This window comes from Silurus aristotelis (genome assembly GCF_946808225.1).
Source record: "Silurus aristotelis genome assembly, chromosome: 8".
Taxonomy (NCBI): Eukaryota; Metazoa; Chordata; class Actinopteri; order Siluriformes; family Siluridae; genus Silurus; species Silurus aristotelis.
Genome location: NC_139581.1, coordinates 16,981,887 through 17,000,564, shown reverse-complemented (window position 1 = coordinate 17,000,564; position 18,678 = coordinate 16,981,887). Strand labels below are relative to the sequence as shown.

The 18,678-nt window shown below is 37.0% G+C and overlaps 1 protein-coding gene across 14 annotated transcripts in view; it reads left to right on the top strand.

Annotated features, from left to right (window-relative positions):
* sez6b (seizure related 6 homolog b) overlaps nt 1-18,678 on the top strand; it is a 171,855-nt gene that overhangs the window by 81,205 nt on the left and 71,972 nt on the right. For all 14 annotated transcript variants that reach the window (XR_014534815.1, XR_014534816.1, XR_014534817.1 and 11 more), the window contains exons 2-3: nt 14,103-14,795; nt 16,258-16,388. Coding sequence is in view for 11 of the 14 variants with exons in the window: in XM_083549255.1 (XP_083405381.1) it covers nt 14,103-14,795; nt 16,258-16,388 (824 nt within the window). In the remaining 3 variants the exon portion in view is untranslated. The remainder of the gene's footprint in view (nt 1-14,102; nt 14,796-16,257; nt 16,389-18,678) is intronic.

The following is an 18,678-nucleotide window of genomic DNA, read 5'->3' as shown; positions in this document are numbered from 1 at the left end:
CATGTGAATGTTCATTTGTATCTAGGATATTATGACGATCTGATAAACTCATAATGCAATCTTTCTCAGCCACTGCAGTTGCTTTCTTATTGGACTATTATTAATGTTTAATTATCACAGTGTGTATGTAAGAAGCTGTTGCTGTGGGAATGATTAATCCAGCTCCTGGTTCCTGCGGTCTGCCAGAAGCATGTGGGCAGCCCTCTGCCCTCCATACAGATTAATTATAAGGCCTTTTGCTTGAGAAGTCTGAGTGGGAGAGCTCAGAATGAGAAGGACATGAATCAGTGAAAATCAATTTGAGATGAAATGCATCCTGCACTCTCTCTCACCTAATCTCCGTTATGGGCTCTCATCATCACAGCAGGAATGCTGTGTGCGTGTGTGTGTGTGTGTGTGAGAGAGAGAGAGAGAGAGAGAGAGAGAGAGAGAGAGAGAGAGGGAGACGCAAATTGGCCTATCTGACCAAAAATTCAATGTGTTCCAGGTTAAAATGAGTTGTCTCTTTTGGACACCTGTGTGTGTGTGTGTGTGTGTGTGTGTGTGTGTGTGTGTGTGTGTGTGTGTGTGTGTGTGTGTGTGTGTGTGTGTTTCTTTAATGACAGTGTGCACTCAAGATGGCTTCACAGGTACAACACATATGACTTTAGATCATCTCAATCTGGGTGTCATCTGCAAACATGCTTTAATAGAAGCAAATAGGTTTAGGTTTGAAGAAAACTATTATTGTACAAAGCAGATCTGTTAACATGGTGAATATAAAATTTTTTCTTTATTTAAACGAGAAGACCCAAACCAGTCCTAGCATGCTCCATAAAGATATGATTTACATTACATTTACATTTGCGGTATTTAGCAGACACCTTTATCCAGAGCGACGTACAAAAGTCCTTTAAATCTCTAGTAATGAATAAATCTACACTGGTACGCCAGATCACGAATTTAATATAAATATAACTCAAATTCTACAAACTTGGAAAGTGCTAATTTAGGTGTTTCAGGAAGAGGTAGGTCTTCAGTCGTCGCTTGAAGATAATCAGGGACTCTGCTGTACGGACAACTAGGGGAAGTTCATTCCACCACCTCGGTGCCAGAACAGAGAAGAGCCTTGAAGTGTACTTACCTCTCATTCTGAGAGAAGGAGGTACCAGTCGAGCAGTGCTGGAGGATCTCAGACAGTGTGGTGCAGTGCGAGATGTGATGAGGTCACTGAGGTAAGATGGTGCTGGTCCATTTTTGGCCTTGTAGGCAAGCATCAGTGTTTTGAATCTGATACGTGCAGCTACTGGAAGCCAGTGAAGGGAGCGCAGCAGTGGGGTGGTGTGTGAAAACTTGGGCTGATTGAACACAAGTCGTGCAGCTGCATTTTGGATCATTTGCAGTGGACAAATAGCGTTCAGGGTAAGACCTGCCAGCAGAGAGTTGATTGAACAAGCACCTGGGCAGCCTGTGTGGACAGAAATGGTCGAATCCTTCGGATTTACATGGGTTGGAGTAAAATATCTTAAGTGGCCTGCTATAGACCTTTGTAATGAATGGGAACACTGACTGCACCCCACCCTGTATCAGTACCTGACTTTACTAATGCCCTGAGCACATCCAAACAGGTTATTATAAAAGCAAATATGAAATGGGATGTTTAAAAAGCAAATCTTATGATCAGGTGTGCACAAACTTTTGCCAATTTAATGTATATTGGAGTTGACAATAATAATTAATATGCAGATTTTCTACTCTAATTTGAGCATAGTTACATCAAAATTAGGGACCAAAAGTAATTGGACAAACCAACAAAAACCTAAATATATTTATTTTTTGGGTACTTGGTTATTCACTTTTGTTAATGACTCCTTTCAGGTAAGGTTGTCCATGCTTAGTGATTTTCAGCTCTTGAAATCTCCATTCTCCCATTTGCTTTATGTCTGTAGTCATGACTACAAATCAATTGAATAAATTGCAAGTGTTTGACAGGAAAAAAGCCTCTTGAATCTTAGAGAGTAGAGCAGATTGTGCTGAAAAAGCCTTTGTTGTTTATGTAACTCAGTCATTTACAACTCAATCTCCTCAACAGCATGAAGTTTTGACTAGGAGGCGTTAATTTGTCGTCATTTAATAAACTTTACTGTCATGCTGGTAACTGGACCTCACATTATATTAGTACAGTATATTAATTAGGGCTGTCAATCGATGAAAATATTAAATTCCGGTTAATAGCATGATTGTCATGATCGTGAGTTGTGAAAAATCGTGAGATTTTAATCACACATTTTTATCTGTTCTAAATGTACCTTAAATTAAAACTTAGTTTTAATACTCTAATCAACATGGCCATAAAACACATTGAACCAACACCAGCAGATGACATGACTCCCCAAACCACCACTGACTGTGCAAACTGGACCTCAAGCAACTTGGATTCTGTGCCTCTCTTCTCTTCTTCCAGACTCTGGAATGCAACATTTTCTTTTATCTGATAAGATGACTTTGCCCCACTAAGCAACAGTCCAGTCCTTTTCATCCTTTGCCCAGGTAAGACACCTCTGATGTTGTCTCTGGTTCAGGAGTGGCTTGAGAAGGAATGTGTCAGTTGTAGACCATGGATACGTCAGTGCATGGTGGCTCCAGCTGCAGTCCACTCTTTGTGAATCTCCCTCAAATTCTTGAATGGCTTCGTTTCAATTTTTCTTCCACATTATTTCCTTCAATTCAATTTTTCATTAGTGTGCTTGGATACAGCACTCTGTGAACAATCAGCTATTTTAGCGATTACCTTTCGTGTCTTACCCTCCATGTGAAGGGTCTCAATGATCGTCTTCTGGACAACTGTAAAGTCAGCAGCCTTCCCCCATGATTGTGTAGCCTGAACCAGTCTAAGACACCATTTAAAAGAGTCTCCAATATTGAACCTTTTCACAATATTACAATTTTCTGAGATATTAAATTTTGGGTTTTCATTAGCTGTAAGCCATAATCATCAAAATTAAAAGAAATAAACACTAGAAATATATCAGTCTGTGTGTTATGAATCTATATAATATACAAGTTTCACTTTTTTTTTTAATTACTGAAATAAATCAACTTTTTAATGATATTCTAATTTATTGAGAGGCACCTGTATATTTATTGTCAGTGAGGCAAGTATTTAAAGAGGGATTACAAAGACGTCAGAGAGCGCACCCTGTCTGTTTTCCTTATTTTACAAAAGCACCTCGTTTTTTATTATGAGTGTATATAAAAAGTAGACCCTGTACAGATCTGAATGCTGTATTGCTTTTATTATGAGTAAAAATACCACAAAAAGCGCTGGTGCGTTTGTCGACCCCAGATGGTTTTTTGCGGGATGTGTGCATCATGGCAGTGCTTGATTTGAGACTTGGTGCCTCAGTAAAACGTTTAGTGATTAAAAAAATTTTATCGGTTGAGTTTATTTTATTTTATTATATCTGAGTAAAGAATCTTGAACAATAAAGAGTCGTGAATAAATGTGTCATGTTAAATGTTTAAATTTTGTCTATTTTGTTTATATTTATTTAATATATTAATACAAAACAAATAAAAAATGTTGTTACTTTATGAATGTATCCAGGCTGAACATCCTCTATATAGAACACAAGCAGAGAAAAGATGATGATGATCAGGTTATCAGGACTCTCTTCTCAGTCATGTTTACATCGCTGAATCCCTCTGTCCTATCCACGTTAGCCATAATTGTTGTTGTCATGTTCCTTGCTCATTGTTAGCTTTGTAAATTAGCCTTTTATCTGTGATGTGTGAGAGCCAGGAACTGATACACCAACGGTAGTTTGAAAAGCCATGCAATGACCGGAAATAGGTTGAAGAGCTGAAAACAGCAATTAAAAGAAAGAAATATTGATATTTCACTGAATAGATAAAAACTAGTTGTGAGCCTGTTTTGAAAATGTAAAAAGTCGAATGTACAGATATTTGTGTAAAAAATTTAATGAGGGGAAAGTAGAAAGTTGTCTTAAAAAATAGTGAAGTAAAGTACTGATACCAGAAAAATCTACTTAAGTACAGTAATTAAGTATTTGTACTACAATCATCCAACTAGAGAGAGAGAGAGAGAGAGAGAGAGAGAGAGAAAGAGACTGCATTAACCTCTTCTTCATTACGATCTTTAGTGTCCTGTTGTTATGCAACATGACTGAGTAACTAAAGCCAAAGTATAATACAGTATTTAGCAGAGAGTGTGTAACTCATGTGCCATCTAAATCTGCTCGTCCAAGTCAGCAGGTTACACCATGTAGATGGTGAACTGTCTCTATGCTGGTGGAAATAAAGGTAGAGTCTGGGGATGACAGGATATTATTATTATTATTATTATTATTATTATTATTATTATTATTATTATTATTATTATTATCATTTGTAAAGTAGTATCAGCTGTAGTAGTAATCAAAGTTATCACTGTAGAAATAGATTAGTACCGTATTTTTCGGACTATAAGCCGCTACTTTTTTCCCACGTTTTGAACCCCGCGGCTTAAACAACGAAGTGGCTAATATATGGATTTTTCCTAGGTTTTTTTTCCGGTTTCACAAACTTCAAGCCAAAAACTGAACCCCATAACAATAGACCAATTAAATTTCTGAACGGAAACGAAAAAACGCACCTCACCTGTGTTCTGAGCTGCACGGCATCGTGAGAAAAACTTTCACCGGTGTTGATTTTTAAACGCACGACGATGACAAAAGATAAACTCCAGAGAGAAATACAGTAGTTGTGAAAGGAAGGAGGAAGACAGTGAACAATGACTTTCTTGGTCGTCTACTGTTTAGATACAAGCCGTTGTAACGCGTTGAGTCAGGGTAAAGGGAGAGCTCGCTAACTCCAGTTGCAAATGAAATCATATAAGCCAAAATCAAATATGTCATTGCCCTGGGTGTTAAAAGAGTTTTTGTACACCTGAAGCTTGATTTGTCTCCGTTATAATATATGCACCAATGCAGGTTGAAAATCATTGGTTTTATTCTGGACACCTGCTTAAAGAAAAAGCACAGAACAAAGACATATAGTTACAGGCTATGTCTGAAACCCTATCAAGTACAAACACTGTTAAAAAACTGTTAGCTAGCTGGTCAGAATGTTCAGCTTCTACAAAAAAGCATTGTTTATCTGTGGCTGTATCTCTGAAATATTCTAAATAGTATATCAGTATATTTAATGAGGAGGTGCCATATTTACACCCTTTTTGCCATAACATGCCGTTTGAAACACACATTAACATGCAGTCGCTCACAGTGTGGCTGGATGGTCTTTGCAGTCTTTGACATTTTCTGATGGACAAGGCAAGCCTGTTGTTCCTCCTCAGGCTGGGCCACTTTGATAAAAAAAATACAATAAAATTACTTTTAATCTGCTTTGTTCCCCCAAATCCTTTTGTTTATCACCTCCTTGGCTATTATGACATCCTCAGATGAAGCAAAGCGCAGAAAGGCAAAATTAATTGTTTTCACGCACGCACACACACACACACACACACACACACACACACACACACACACACACACACACACAAATGTACTATTACTCACAGGTTTTTCTGCTTAATATAAACTTTGCACAAGTACACTTGGCTGCAGTATAAACTTCCCCTTTGTGTGTCCTTGTGCCTCTCAAATCTTGAAAAGCCAAAGCCTTTGGACTTCACAGTCTCATCAGTCGTTACACAGGCACTCAGCACACGACCAAGGACAAACACAGCCACACAAATCATATCGCTTAAACATACATCACTTATGTGTTTCAAGTGCAAATCTCACGGGTATTACTCAGATATATATGTACTACTCATAACACCCTTATTTAGAAATCATTAGCAAACATGCTGAAGATCTCTTTTAGTTTTGTGCCATCCATTTATGTTTTCAGACAGGTTTCTGATTTTACATTTCATAGGTTTCACATTGGTACACTATTGCCTGTTGATAAAAATATATATACATATATCTAACCAATCTTATTTATGCTGCTCATTGTCTCTGCTTAATTGCTGCTGATATTTAACAGTAGGTTAAATATCAATATAGGAGTGCTGCTTTCAGTCCTGTAAAAGAGGTAAAGCTTTAAACAGTCATGAAAATAACCCTCCAAACTTTCAGTGACTCGATGTTCAGTGCAAATTGTCTTTTAACAATTAGAGATTATTTAATGAATTAACTAAATGTGTAGATTATTTTATTACTGACTTCTTATTTAATTACCAGAATGTATGGAACATATAATAATAATAATAATAATAATAATAATAATAATAATAATAATAATAATAATAACAATAACAATAATAATAATTATTGTTATTGTTATTATTATTATTATTATTATTATTATTATTATTATTGGCAGTAGTAGTGGTAGTAGTAGTAGTAGTAGTAGTAGTAGTAGTAGTAGTCGATATTTTCAAATTGGCCTTGATAGAGAAACAGTTCTTATTTGGATCAGGGACTGGAATGAGGACACTCCTGTGCTAGAAATTAAAAATCATGTCATGTATAAATGATGTATGAGTTAGAGGGCTGATAGCACTTTCCTCTGTCATGTATAAATGAAATGCAGTTCATCACTGTCCAGTAGTGTGAGAGTGAGCTTAAAATGTTTGCTCCTCTCGATCACTGTCACCTGTTTGCTGCAAAACACCAGTGCTGCTCTGTTTTTATAATCAGTAGTGCCAGATTTTTGGTTCTTGATGGAAAAAGTGTCAAATATTTTCCAACCACTAAGACTTGATGTTTGGTCTTGCAGCCTTTTTTGTTCATGATGATTAAAAGGAAGCTTTTGAGGCTTTCTTGGTTAAATGACTGGAAGTCCCTGTGCAAAGATTATAGATTTTAGATAGACAATAGATTATAAATACATCTATTTCAAAAATTCTTCCCAAATGCCAGCAAAAAATGTCAGTAAAGTTTAAATTCAAAAGAAACACACAAACTAAAGGCAGTTGCATTTATGAACTAATTTTTGGGGATTCATCAAACACTTTGGTGCATTGGGGTTGCATTTTTGTATTTTAGGATATTTTGTGCGTAAAAAAAAAAAAGAAGCAAATCATTTAACCATCATAACACATACTTACACAACAGTTTCTTGTTGTGTAAAGAATTCATTTTCAGTAAGGAAAGGTATTGATAATTGTTATGACATTTTTTCTCAAGACATTTAAATTTAAATGCTGCTAAAGTTTCACTGCAGTCTTGGATTCTGTCTTTGATTGAACACCAATGTTCTTCACGCTGAGCATCTCAGCAGAGATTTTGGGATAATGGGTGTCTCGATTATGCTTCAAAATAACTTTTGAAGGCAGTTGTCAAAAGGGCTTAGTTGTTATATTCTACCGCAATGTACAATTGTAGTCCACTACAGTATTTATTGCTCCTGAGACAATATAGGGAAACTGAAGATGATCTCAAATTCACCTTGATTTAACTACATTTCGCTTTAAAAGCTTCAATTTCACACTCTTTCAAATTTACGTTAGGTTAAGGTGTAAAGCCCCATTTGCCCCATTTATTAGATTCTGTAGAAAGAAGAGCTAAGTATTTTTTTTTTTTAAAACAAGATGAAACACCACTGCTTCAGTTAAATAACTTTCAAAGATGTGATCACTTGTGCTTGTTCAAAATTGCTCAAATGGTTTGTGCGGAATAAACACAATTTTGGACACTTTTTGACAACCTTGATAAAAATCATAGAGCTTTTTTTTCTGTGCTTCTTTCCTTTTATAGAAGTCTTCCTTGTGATCTATCTGAGTACTGCCTTCTAACACTGAAAGTGAGATAGAGTGACAGATAGAGAGATGGAGTGAAAGGATTGAAAGTCTAAAAAGTGGAAAGGTGCATTAGCAAAACTAGCTTAGAATGAAAGGCACAAAAAGTCCTATAATCAGACAAATGGAGTAGAGATGGGTTGATATCAGACGGTCTTTAGATTACCCTCTGCCCTCTATGCCATCATTCACTTTAAATATCTCTGATAAACTCAAATGAAAAGTTAGGGAGAAATAATAATAAAAAAAAAACATTTAATGCAGATAGACTGTGGGTCTGGATTGCTAAGGCTCTGAATTGTTCTACTTCCTTTCACTCTCCTACATTGTTTTTTAAAAGACTGAGTCAACAGTGTGTTCTTTTCTGGAGGTGTTTTTGAATTTGGCTTGGAAGAAGAGGTCACTAAGCACCTTTGAAAAAGTCGACATGTCAGTCTCTCTGGTGTATTATTTATGCTCTACACAATAAGAAGAGCATCCTTTGCCTCTAGTCATTCAATTCTTATAATCCTGTTTTGTGTGTGTGTGTGTGTGTGTGTGTGTGTGTGTGTGTGTGTGTGTGTGTGTGTGTGTGTGTGTGTGTGTGTGTTAAAGGCTTAGCTAGTTCTCTCTATCATTATCACTCTCACTTTCTTCCTTCTTCCCCACTCATGAACGATCAAGGCTCATTTTGAAGTGGGGAAAAAGAAGCTAGCTGTCATTACTGGAATACACTAATCAATGTGAACAGTGCATAAGGCAATATGAGTCAAACGCTTTGGGAAAAGCCGAGCACAAAGACATCTATAATGTGTAGCTCACTGCTGTATGTCAAAGGCATTCCATGGTTTCAAATGATTTCTTCACTGCAATCTTCATATCTGCTGTAAAAGCAGAGGCAGCATCTGGCTTGACATGGAAATTCCAACCAATTAAATTGTGACATGCATTTATCTAATTTAATCGCCATATTTATTTTTTACATTCAGAATGCCAAAATGTGTGTGAGGTTTTAAAGAGCATAATTCATTTCTGGAATGTAATATTTTGGATGGGTTTTATAGCAGTTCTTACAGCATCCAGCACTTTTTTTTATCCAGGATACAGAAGTCTTACAGCACATATCGTTGTTCAACCCTCTAATTCATACACTTGATTTGTCTTTGGCATCACCTGAAGCCTGAGAGGCCATGCTATTATATGAAAATAAGTCCTGAAGACTTTGGGCAAAAAAAAAGAAATGTTAATGATGTTAATTAATGTTGTGATGGTTGTTTAGTTCTTTCACTGTATTTTGACCATTTGACTCTTTCAAAACATATTTATAAATCAAATTGCTTAAAAGTGTACTGAAGACTACAATCGAATATGCAATCGAAAGAAAAACAAAGCCTGCTCCCTGGTCCATGGAAAAAGATTCAAATGTAGTTCACAGTCATTTAAAAGTCAAATGCGGTCAGCGGAGAGTAGAAAACTGAGAGATCTTTGAACGCACAGTGGAGCCAGTCTGTTTATAGAGAAGCTGTTCTAATGGTGCAAATCAAAACCCAAAGCGTCTCGATCTGTCCCTCACATTTGCATGCTGGAGCTGATGTTTTATTTTGCCTGCAGTGTTTGGGGCTTTTGAACTTTTATATCTCGTCTGGAAAATATGCCACTTTAGGACTGATACAGAGTGCATAGAAGTTAATGTAGCATTTATACTGTATCATATACCATTCAGGTTAAACTAGGGGAAAACTTGATTTAGAATATTTTCAGCAATTCTAATCTTATCAATGTTGTAACAATTAATAACGAATTATAAGCAAAATGATGATGGAGTATGCTGAAAAAGACCTGCGTTTTCAATGATGGAGTGGTGTAGTACAGAAACTTTGTGATTTTTCATGAGTACACTGTAGTTCTAAATAAAAAGGGATTTTCTTTTGGTAAATGTAATTGTGCAAGTGTGCAAGTATTATTTTACATCGTTTGGTAGACACTTTTATCCAAAATGACTAACAGTGCAGTTATCTATAATTTATACAACTAAGCAGTAGAGAGTTCAGTGCTTTGTTCAAGGGCCCGGCTGTGACAGCTTGGTAATGCTGGGATTTTAACTCGCTAACTTCTGATCAAAAGTACAACACTGTGCTACCACTTCTCATTCACTTCATCATTTCAATTTAGATAATACTAGGAAATAATATGACTAAATTATATCTCAGTTTAGGTTACAACCACCCAACTATTTTCCAACCCTGTACATGACTCAGACCTAAAAACAGACCTAAAAGCTAATTTGTATCTGCTTTCTCATTGCATACACAGTGTATGTTGAGGAGTTAGATGCATTAGTAAAAATGCAAGATGATATTGCTGCAGCTGTAAGACACATACATTAATTAATTTGTATATACAGTTGTATATAGCATGCAGTTCTAATGGTGATTCAGGCAATAGTTAGTACAGTGGTACCCCGCTTATCGACCGGCTCGGACATCAACCTTTTCGCTTAGCGAACAGTTTTTCGACCGAAATTTGCGCCCGCTGAACGACCAAATGCCCGCTTATCGACCTTTTTTTACCCCGACCCACATGGAGCGGTTTTTTTTGTTACTTTTGTAATGTTTTTAATTTATACTTTTTACTGTATTATTGTCAGAAATCCACCTGCCACGCCCCCTTCGGTGGCTTCAATAATGCACACCTGGGGCTCATTATGCACTCATCCCCAGCTCCTATATAAACCCCTCATTCACCCACACTCCTTGTCGGTTATTGTTGGTATGTGAAGGTGTTTGGTGCATGTTTGTCTGTGGTTTCCCTGTCACACGTATTCCTATACGTTTTCGTTAAACCAAAGCGAACTGTGCTCCGGCTTTGCCTCCGATCATTACGCTGCATAACAATTATATACAGTTTTATTTATGTACCTGTATTAATACTGCTAAAAACAGGGCAAAAAAATGTTAATAAATGGGTATCGGTGGAGGTCGGGAACGGATTAATTGGTTTTCCATTATTTTTTCTGGGATAATTACATTCGCTCTTCGACCTTTTCGCATTTCGACCGGTTTTAAGGAACGGATTAAAGTCGATAAGCGGGGTACCACTGTACTAGTATTTTTCTTCTTGTATGAGTTTTTTGTAAAATGTTTCATTTAGTTTCCGTTTCCATTTAGATTTTTCCTTATTTAAAAATTGAAAGCAGAGATTAAGGGCCTCTTTCTGTTGTCGACAGCCTTCATGTGCTATTTTGCTTGAATATGACTGACAGGCTGGATTCTGATTTGATTATATCTATGCATTGGAGTCTCTCTCTCTTTTTCTTTCTCTCTCTCTCTCTCTCGCTCTCTCTCTCTCGCTCGCTCTCTCTCTCTCTCTCTCTCTCTCTCTCTCTCTCTCTTTCTCTCTCTCTCTCGCTCGCTCGCTCGCTCTCTGACTCTCTTATAAACCACACATTGCTTTTTGTGGAAATTATACTCTTCTCAACACTTCAACACTCAAGAGTTGAAATGTCAGTTCAGTTTGCTGTGAGAGATTATCTTTTTTCTGGCCATATGTCTCTGATTCTCTACACAGGACTTAGCAATTTGCAGTGGTTGCTGAAACTGTTGCTGAGAACTTGTTGTGGGTACAGTGACAAACATCCCACACAACAAAAAACTAATTTCAGGGACCTTCACCACCACCACCATGTTGTGGTCCCTAAAAGAAATAGGAGACCCAAAGCTGTTTGATATGATAATGACCCAGTACACAAAGCGAGCTCCATGTAGATATGGTTTTCATGGGTTAGAGTGGAACATCTTGAGTGGCCTGCTACAGAGCTCTGGTCTTAACCCTACTGAACACTTTTGATATGAACTGAAATACTGACTGCACCCCAAGCTCCTCACTGTACATCATCTTTCCAGACGAGTGGAGGTTATTATAACAGAAATGGGACTACATGTGGAATGGGATGTTCAAAATATACACACAAATCTTATGGTCAGGTGTCCACAAACATTTGTCGTTAAATAAAATTTGTGTACTATAATAATATTATATTACATTATTTAAATATTACATGTATTATTGAGCTCATAGAGTTTTTTATTCTTGTACATAATTAATAAATTAAAGTGGTACACTAAATTAATAGATGATGTGGAGAGACAGAGAGAGAGAAAGAGAGAGAGAGAGAGAGAGAGAGAGAGAGAGAGAGAGAGAGAGAGAGAGAGAGAGTCAGCTGTAAAACCCTTCCACAAAGAAGCTGATAGGTCTAGTTAACAAAACGAGACCAATCAAGATATGTTAACTTTCTCTTATAGATTTGGTTTGCCATTAGAATTTTTTTGATGTCTCTTTTATTTTCTCTCCCTCTCTCTCTCTCTCTCTCTCTCTCTCTCTCTCTCTCTCTCTCTCTCTCTCTCTCTCTCTCTCTCTCAAAAAAGGAGATTCCCGGAATTTTCCCAGCGAGTTGGGATGTAAACGCTGCTGTTTTAGTAATGAGAAAGAGCTATTAGGGTGGAAATGATGCATTGTGAGGAATCAGCACTTCGTGCAGCATAATGCAGCCTCCTGAAGGGTGCATGATTAGATCTCACCAGGTGACAGTAGTGGTGATTCATTTTGCCCACCACTTTGTCAGATCAACTCGCTAAAACACGCCACGTGATGAATATCTACTTCTATTAGCCGACCATGGGTGAAGAAAATGTGCAAATAAAAAATCACAAGTAGATAAGCTTTCTTATTCTTTGCGTCTTGATTTGCAACCCAGCATTTTCACAGTACATCAAGGGTGCGTTTTCATTTCTTTTGGTAGTTTTTGCTCACTATGAGAAAATGAGACACATTAGTCCCGACAGTGAGCCTGCTATCTGAATAATATGGGTTAAAAAGACATTGGCTTAATAATATGTGATTTTAAGGTTAGAACATTCTTTGCAATGTTTAGCTGTCAATAAAATATGGTATTTTTAGTGCTCCAAAAACCAGTGATGTGGACAACATCCAGCCAAAATAAGCAGGCTCCTCTATTCACATCAACATAAACAACTAGCATTTTAGCATCCATCTTTTTTTTAATTTCTCATTTGCATCATCACGTCAATTATTATATCATGTCACGGTACACTCACAATACACTCAGAAAGGAGAGGTGGGGGTTGGGTCAGGATTGCCTTAACCACTGAGCTAACACTCCCCCTAAATAAGTTGACCCAGCACAAACCCATCTATACCCCATATATATATATATATATATATATATATATATATATATATATATATATATATATATATATATATACATACATACATACACGTGAAAAATATGAGCTCTCAGAAATGTATCCAAATTTGTGGACTGGATATGTCTTACTCTTCCAGTGACTGTAGCTAAAGAAGAGAGGAACCTTAAACTATTCAATGGGGAGACATTGGGTCATGGTGTGGTTCCCCCAGGAACCTAGCTTATTCAAGCTAGAACTGCCATTGCTGTTTGGTGGTATCTACTCAGCGCAAACATACAGTTTAGCATTAATTTAACAGCAAGCAGAACATTTTGAGAGAAATAAATGATGGAAGAAACTCCTGACTCCTACTTGCCACAACACCCGTGGCCTTATTTGCGCAAGTTTTATAAAGTTTTTGAAAAGAAGGTTTTGGGCTCATGATCATTAATTTTAGATCAATCAATGTTCCACTCATTAATATCATTCTTTTAATAGATTGATGTGCTAAGAGCAACATTAGAGTCTTTTTACATAAACTATGTTGATTAAGCAAAGAGTCATATGATAAAAAAAAGATAATAGGACATTATAGCCATAATAAATCATAGTACTTGGATACTTAAATACATTTGAAGCCAAATACTTTTGTACTTTTAGTCAAGTGAAATGTTGAAGGGGCACTTTTACTTTTACTGGAGTAATATTTTACCTACTGTATCTCTACTTTCACTCAAGTACATGCTTTGTCTACTTTGTTACCCAACTTCTGACTGTGTTTAATCCAAACCATAATAAATAACAAAATGTAGACCTATAAATAATGGCAGTTTGAACCGAATGTATTCTAATGGCTTATTCTAATAGGTTCAGGAATTTAAGTTCAATGGCTCCAATAAATAGCCAACATTGCACATATTTAATGTGCATGTAATGTGTCTAATATCTGGATACTTTCTGATCACAAAAAAAAAAAAAAAAAACAGGAATATGTAAATAATTAGACTATAAAGTCTATAAATGCTAAATATTTGAGAGACCCTGGTTTGGGGGGTGTGGTTTAAAAGACTAATAAAAAAAAAAAAACCTTTGGCCAAATTTATTAACTATATATTTTCTGTCTCATTCAGGTTACTTAATGGATGGGAAGATGGCAGCCACTCAGAAAGGTGACTCTCTAGACATAGATGACAAACATGGCATATTCCACAGCACACCAGACACAATCAAAGAATCTCCCCTGGTCACTACAGCCCCACCCTTCTCTGACCTTAACCACCACCTTCGGTTTCAAACTATTGCTCCACCTGATACACGCTATCAGAGCCAGGAACAGTTCAAAGAGAGCAGAGGTGTGGACCATCATCTCTTCAAGTCTCTATCAGCTCAACGAGTTCCTCATAAGGATGCAGTGCCATTCTCAGAGGTGGCTACAGGGGCTTTCTCTAGGCATGCTACAAAACTCCCTGCTGGGAGCCTACAGTGGAGTGGAGCTATTGGAGAAATCCAGAGGCAAAGCTCAGAGGAAATGTCTACTGAATCACTGACCACCAGCATCATGCCAACTTCCGCGCCACCTCCCTGCCAAACAGTTCCTGAAGAACAGTTAAGACATCCATATGCAGCAAACACAGAAGACAGAAAGGGTATTACAACACTGGTGATGAAAGAAGAGAAGGAAGTATTAAGGACTGGACAGAGACACAAGGGTCCTACCGCTGATGCAAACAAAGTGACACTGTCTGTATCTGGGGATCAGGATGATGAGACTACCACAACCACTATTTTCACCACCACTATTATTACCACAATACAGACTCCAGGTAAGACCGCAATGTCACAACAAAAAGTTATAAACATGCCAATCAAGAGCATTGACCAGAAGTTCTCTTATATTTGGGCTACAAATAAAGTAAAGGGATAAAGGACAGAATTTTTTTTCTCTCTGTCACCATGCTAATCTCAAAGTGTCACCTGCAGTCTTTTAGTATGATCAAAGCAGCCTGTCATAATGAATAAAGGTTTGAACCACAAAATATGACAGCATACAGTAGATACTTACATGATCTATCTGGGAAAGTACTATTGTTGGTTTAAGTTAAGTAAAACACTGATTCAGAGATTACTGCGTTGTAGATTTCATTGAAATACAAAAATAGTCGGCAAAACAGAAGAGTTGTGACATTGTGTGGGTTTGATATAATCAAACAAACATCATACAATTAGATATACTAAGATATACTTTTACATTTTGCTAGAAAAACAAGTGCGAGCAGAACATTTTAATGATGCATGGCTCATAATCCCTATGATTAAAAGAAAAAACTCTTTATATGCTCTGCTTCAGTTTAAAAATGAATACCCGCCTTTCATTTCACAGCTCTGCCAGCATACCAAAAGTATTGGGACAACTGACTTTTCCAGCTATTCGTGGTTGCCTGCTATAGAGCATAACTACATAAGATAACATATCATATATAGCTATATATGCTATATAAGATAATCCTATGGCTCAATGAGCAAAAATCTCTATAATCACATTTGAAAATATAATGGATTCTTCCCGGAAGAATGAGGGTTGATGTAACAGAAAATGGAGGCTAAATGTGAAATGTGATGTTTATAAAGCACATACAATTCTTATGGTCAGGTGTCCACAAACTTTAGCTTCTATATTATATGCTTATAATTGGATAATTGATTTCCATAATGATGGTGCATGTGCCATTAGTGTAGAAGTAAGTGTATAAAGCTGCACAGAAGCAGGACATTTCTCTAACTCCTGGAGGCTAAATGGGATTTAGAAGAGGACTTTTGGAAACAATGGGATGTGTGCATCTCAGTATGAAGCAAGGCAGCAAACACTCTTGTAGTGTGCCCAGGTGTATTGAGTCAGATGGTGTCAGGGCAGATGGTGTCGTGAGCCTCGGTCATACACCCATGACTCCAGCAGGAATATCTCTTACAAGTAGCAGCTCTCAACTCGAAACGAGATAAAAGGGGCAGGGAAGTGGAAAGACCTAAAGGTGACTGGAAAATGCTCTACCCAGTCACTGCACCTGAGCCACACACACACACACACACACATACACACACATACACACACTCACACAAACACACATACAAACTGCAAAAGAGAAAAACAGTCTTTGTTGGATCTGCAGGAAATGAGAAGCCCAGAAAATATAATCAAGATAGGACGATAGTGGGACTGAAGTGAAGTGGAAGGAAGAGGAAGAGTGTCCGTTTCTGATGTGATCTTTTTTTTTGTTTTGCTTTCAATAGCTCCGTGCAGCATCAATTTCACAGCACCAGGGGGCTATATAGAGACACCACCACAAGGCAGCTGTGACTACTCCAACTTTGACTGCATATACACCATGACTGTCTATAAGGGCTACGGGGTGGAGATTCAGGTTTGAGCTCTTTATAATGTCTTTGTTATTCTTATTATGGATCTCTCATAATACCCAATGCACAATTTGGGATGCATAGTGCAGATCACAGCTAGATTAGGATGAACCCTTTAAGACTCCAAACATCTTTTTGCTTACAAAACAGCAGGTTCCTGAATAAGTGTAAGGATTAGCTATAAGCTAATGGCATGTCCCAGCTATATAATATTAGGCTTTTGCACCCATGTCCGTTCTCAGGTGTAGATTGTACACTTATATGGCCATAACTATCAGGATCTTGCCAATCAAATCAACTGTCTGTACCGCAAAGTATATGTATGTGTACTGTGTACTTTTTATCAGTTGATGTTCCAGTGGGCGTGCAAACCTTTCAAGTAAGCATTTTGGAGTACCACGTAGATTGAAAATAACCTAATAAAAAATGAGTTGTAGTCTCAGCTTTAGGATATTTTCACACCTATTAGTTTACTTTCAGATTTTAAATCTGGGTGAAATTGATTTTTTTGCTAATTGATTTGGGTAATTTACCAATCCAACAGCACAATGGGCTTATGGGCATGTAGGAGAGCCTGTGGCTGAAAAATCACCTTGGTAAAACCTTTGACAAGTGTGTATAAAATGCTCGTAAATCACGTACACAGAGTGCAGTGAAGATGGAGTGCTCAATAAATCATTAACTAGTATAAACAACTAGTAAAAAACACTTTTTGTGCCACAGCTAGCATTTACTGGATAGTTTTTTCTTTTCTTTCAGTCTAAGTATATCTTAGAAAGCTTTCATTTGACTCAGTTCACATAAAGATGTTGCAAACGAAACAAACAAACAAAAAATAGCAGCTTACAAAACAAAAATATATTAAGTTCACTTTTTTGGAATGGTTGATTTAGGATTTATTTACTTTTGTAAGGTAGAACCAGAGATTTCTTGGAGCTTGGAGACCAAGATCTAAACCAGGGGTGTCCAATCTTTTCCACAAAGGGCAGGTGTGAGTGGATGTTTTCATTCCAACCAAGCCATATCAGATTCAACCTGCTTTTAATGGACTACCAGATGTGGCCCTTGTTTGGTTAAAATGAAAACCTTCACCCACATCGGTCCTTTGTGAAAAGGATTGGACACCATTGATCAAAACAATGTATAGAACGATTTCAGAAGCCTGACTTTCGAGACAACACTATTTCCTGGTTGCAAAAAAAGGAAACCTTGCTTATATTGCAAAATCTCATGCATATGACTATATATATATATATATATATATATATATATATATATATATATATATATATATATATATATATATATATATATATATATATATATATAAATGCTAGTTCTCTCATTGGGATCTCCTTTGTCCTCATGATTGAGTCTAACTCCCATCTTGCTAGCTGCATAAAATATACAATGCACATTACCATGCTGACCCTCTGTATAAGTTGCCTAATGTGTTGGGCAATGGAAATGATATATGGAATTACAAAGTACTAAATCATTGTCAGTGACGGCACAACCCAAATTCTGTGTCCTTTATATTTCTCTCTGGTTACCTAGGATAATATATAAATACCTCTATCCTCCTCTCTCTTTTCCTGCAGTTATTCTGAGTGACTAATATGTAAGGAAGCTGCAGAGTTCCCCCTTAATTAATTGCTTATGGATTATCTGTCCTTGCCTTTTGTTTGTTTATGGCATTTCTAATACCATCCTGTTAACCTGTCTCTCAAGTGACTCTTAACTAAATTAAAGCAGCCACTTTCTCCTGCTGATAGACAAAAATGATGTTTTGTTCAGACAGTCGTTCAGAGAGCGATTTGCATTCTTGTTGCTGCTCAATACCTCATTCATCTGTTTGGTCAAATCAGTCTCTTAAAGCCCTAGCTAAGCATTCCTGTGATCTGGAAACCTTTTGGAAGGCTGAGTAATCTCTGTTTTGAGGACTCTGGAGGAGCTGGCGACCTGCTGTGGATTGTGAAGAAAGAGGATTTAAGTGGATTTCAAATATATCTGTCATTTAAGTTTTGCTAAAATGTATTTACGTTGAGGTTCATTGTGAATGGATATTCATATTCACCACCACATTTGAGGTGAAACTCAAATATAGTTTATCCAATTCACCCTTTTAGCAGAAAGTAATACCATTTCTTTAGATAGTTGTATTAAATAATGCTTCCGACCACTGATGTTTAAACAAAAAAAAAAAAAGAAATGTGAAAACTCATATGAGCCTAATTGTTTGTTTTAGGTACTTTCGAATGTATCATGCTTTCTTTCTCAACGCCCTCAGCTGTG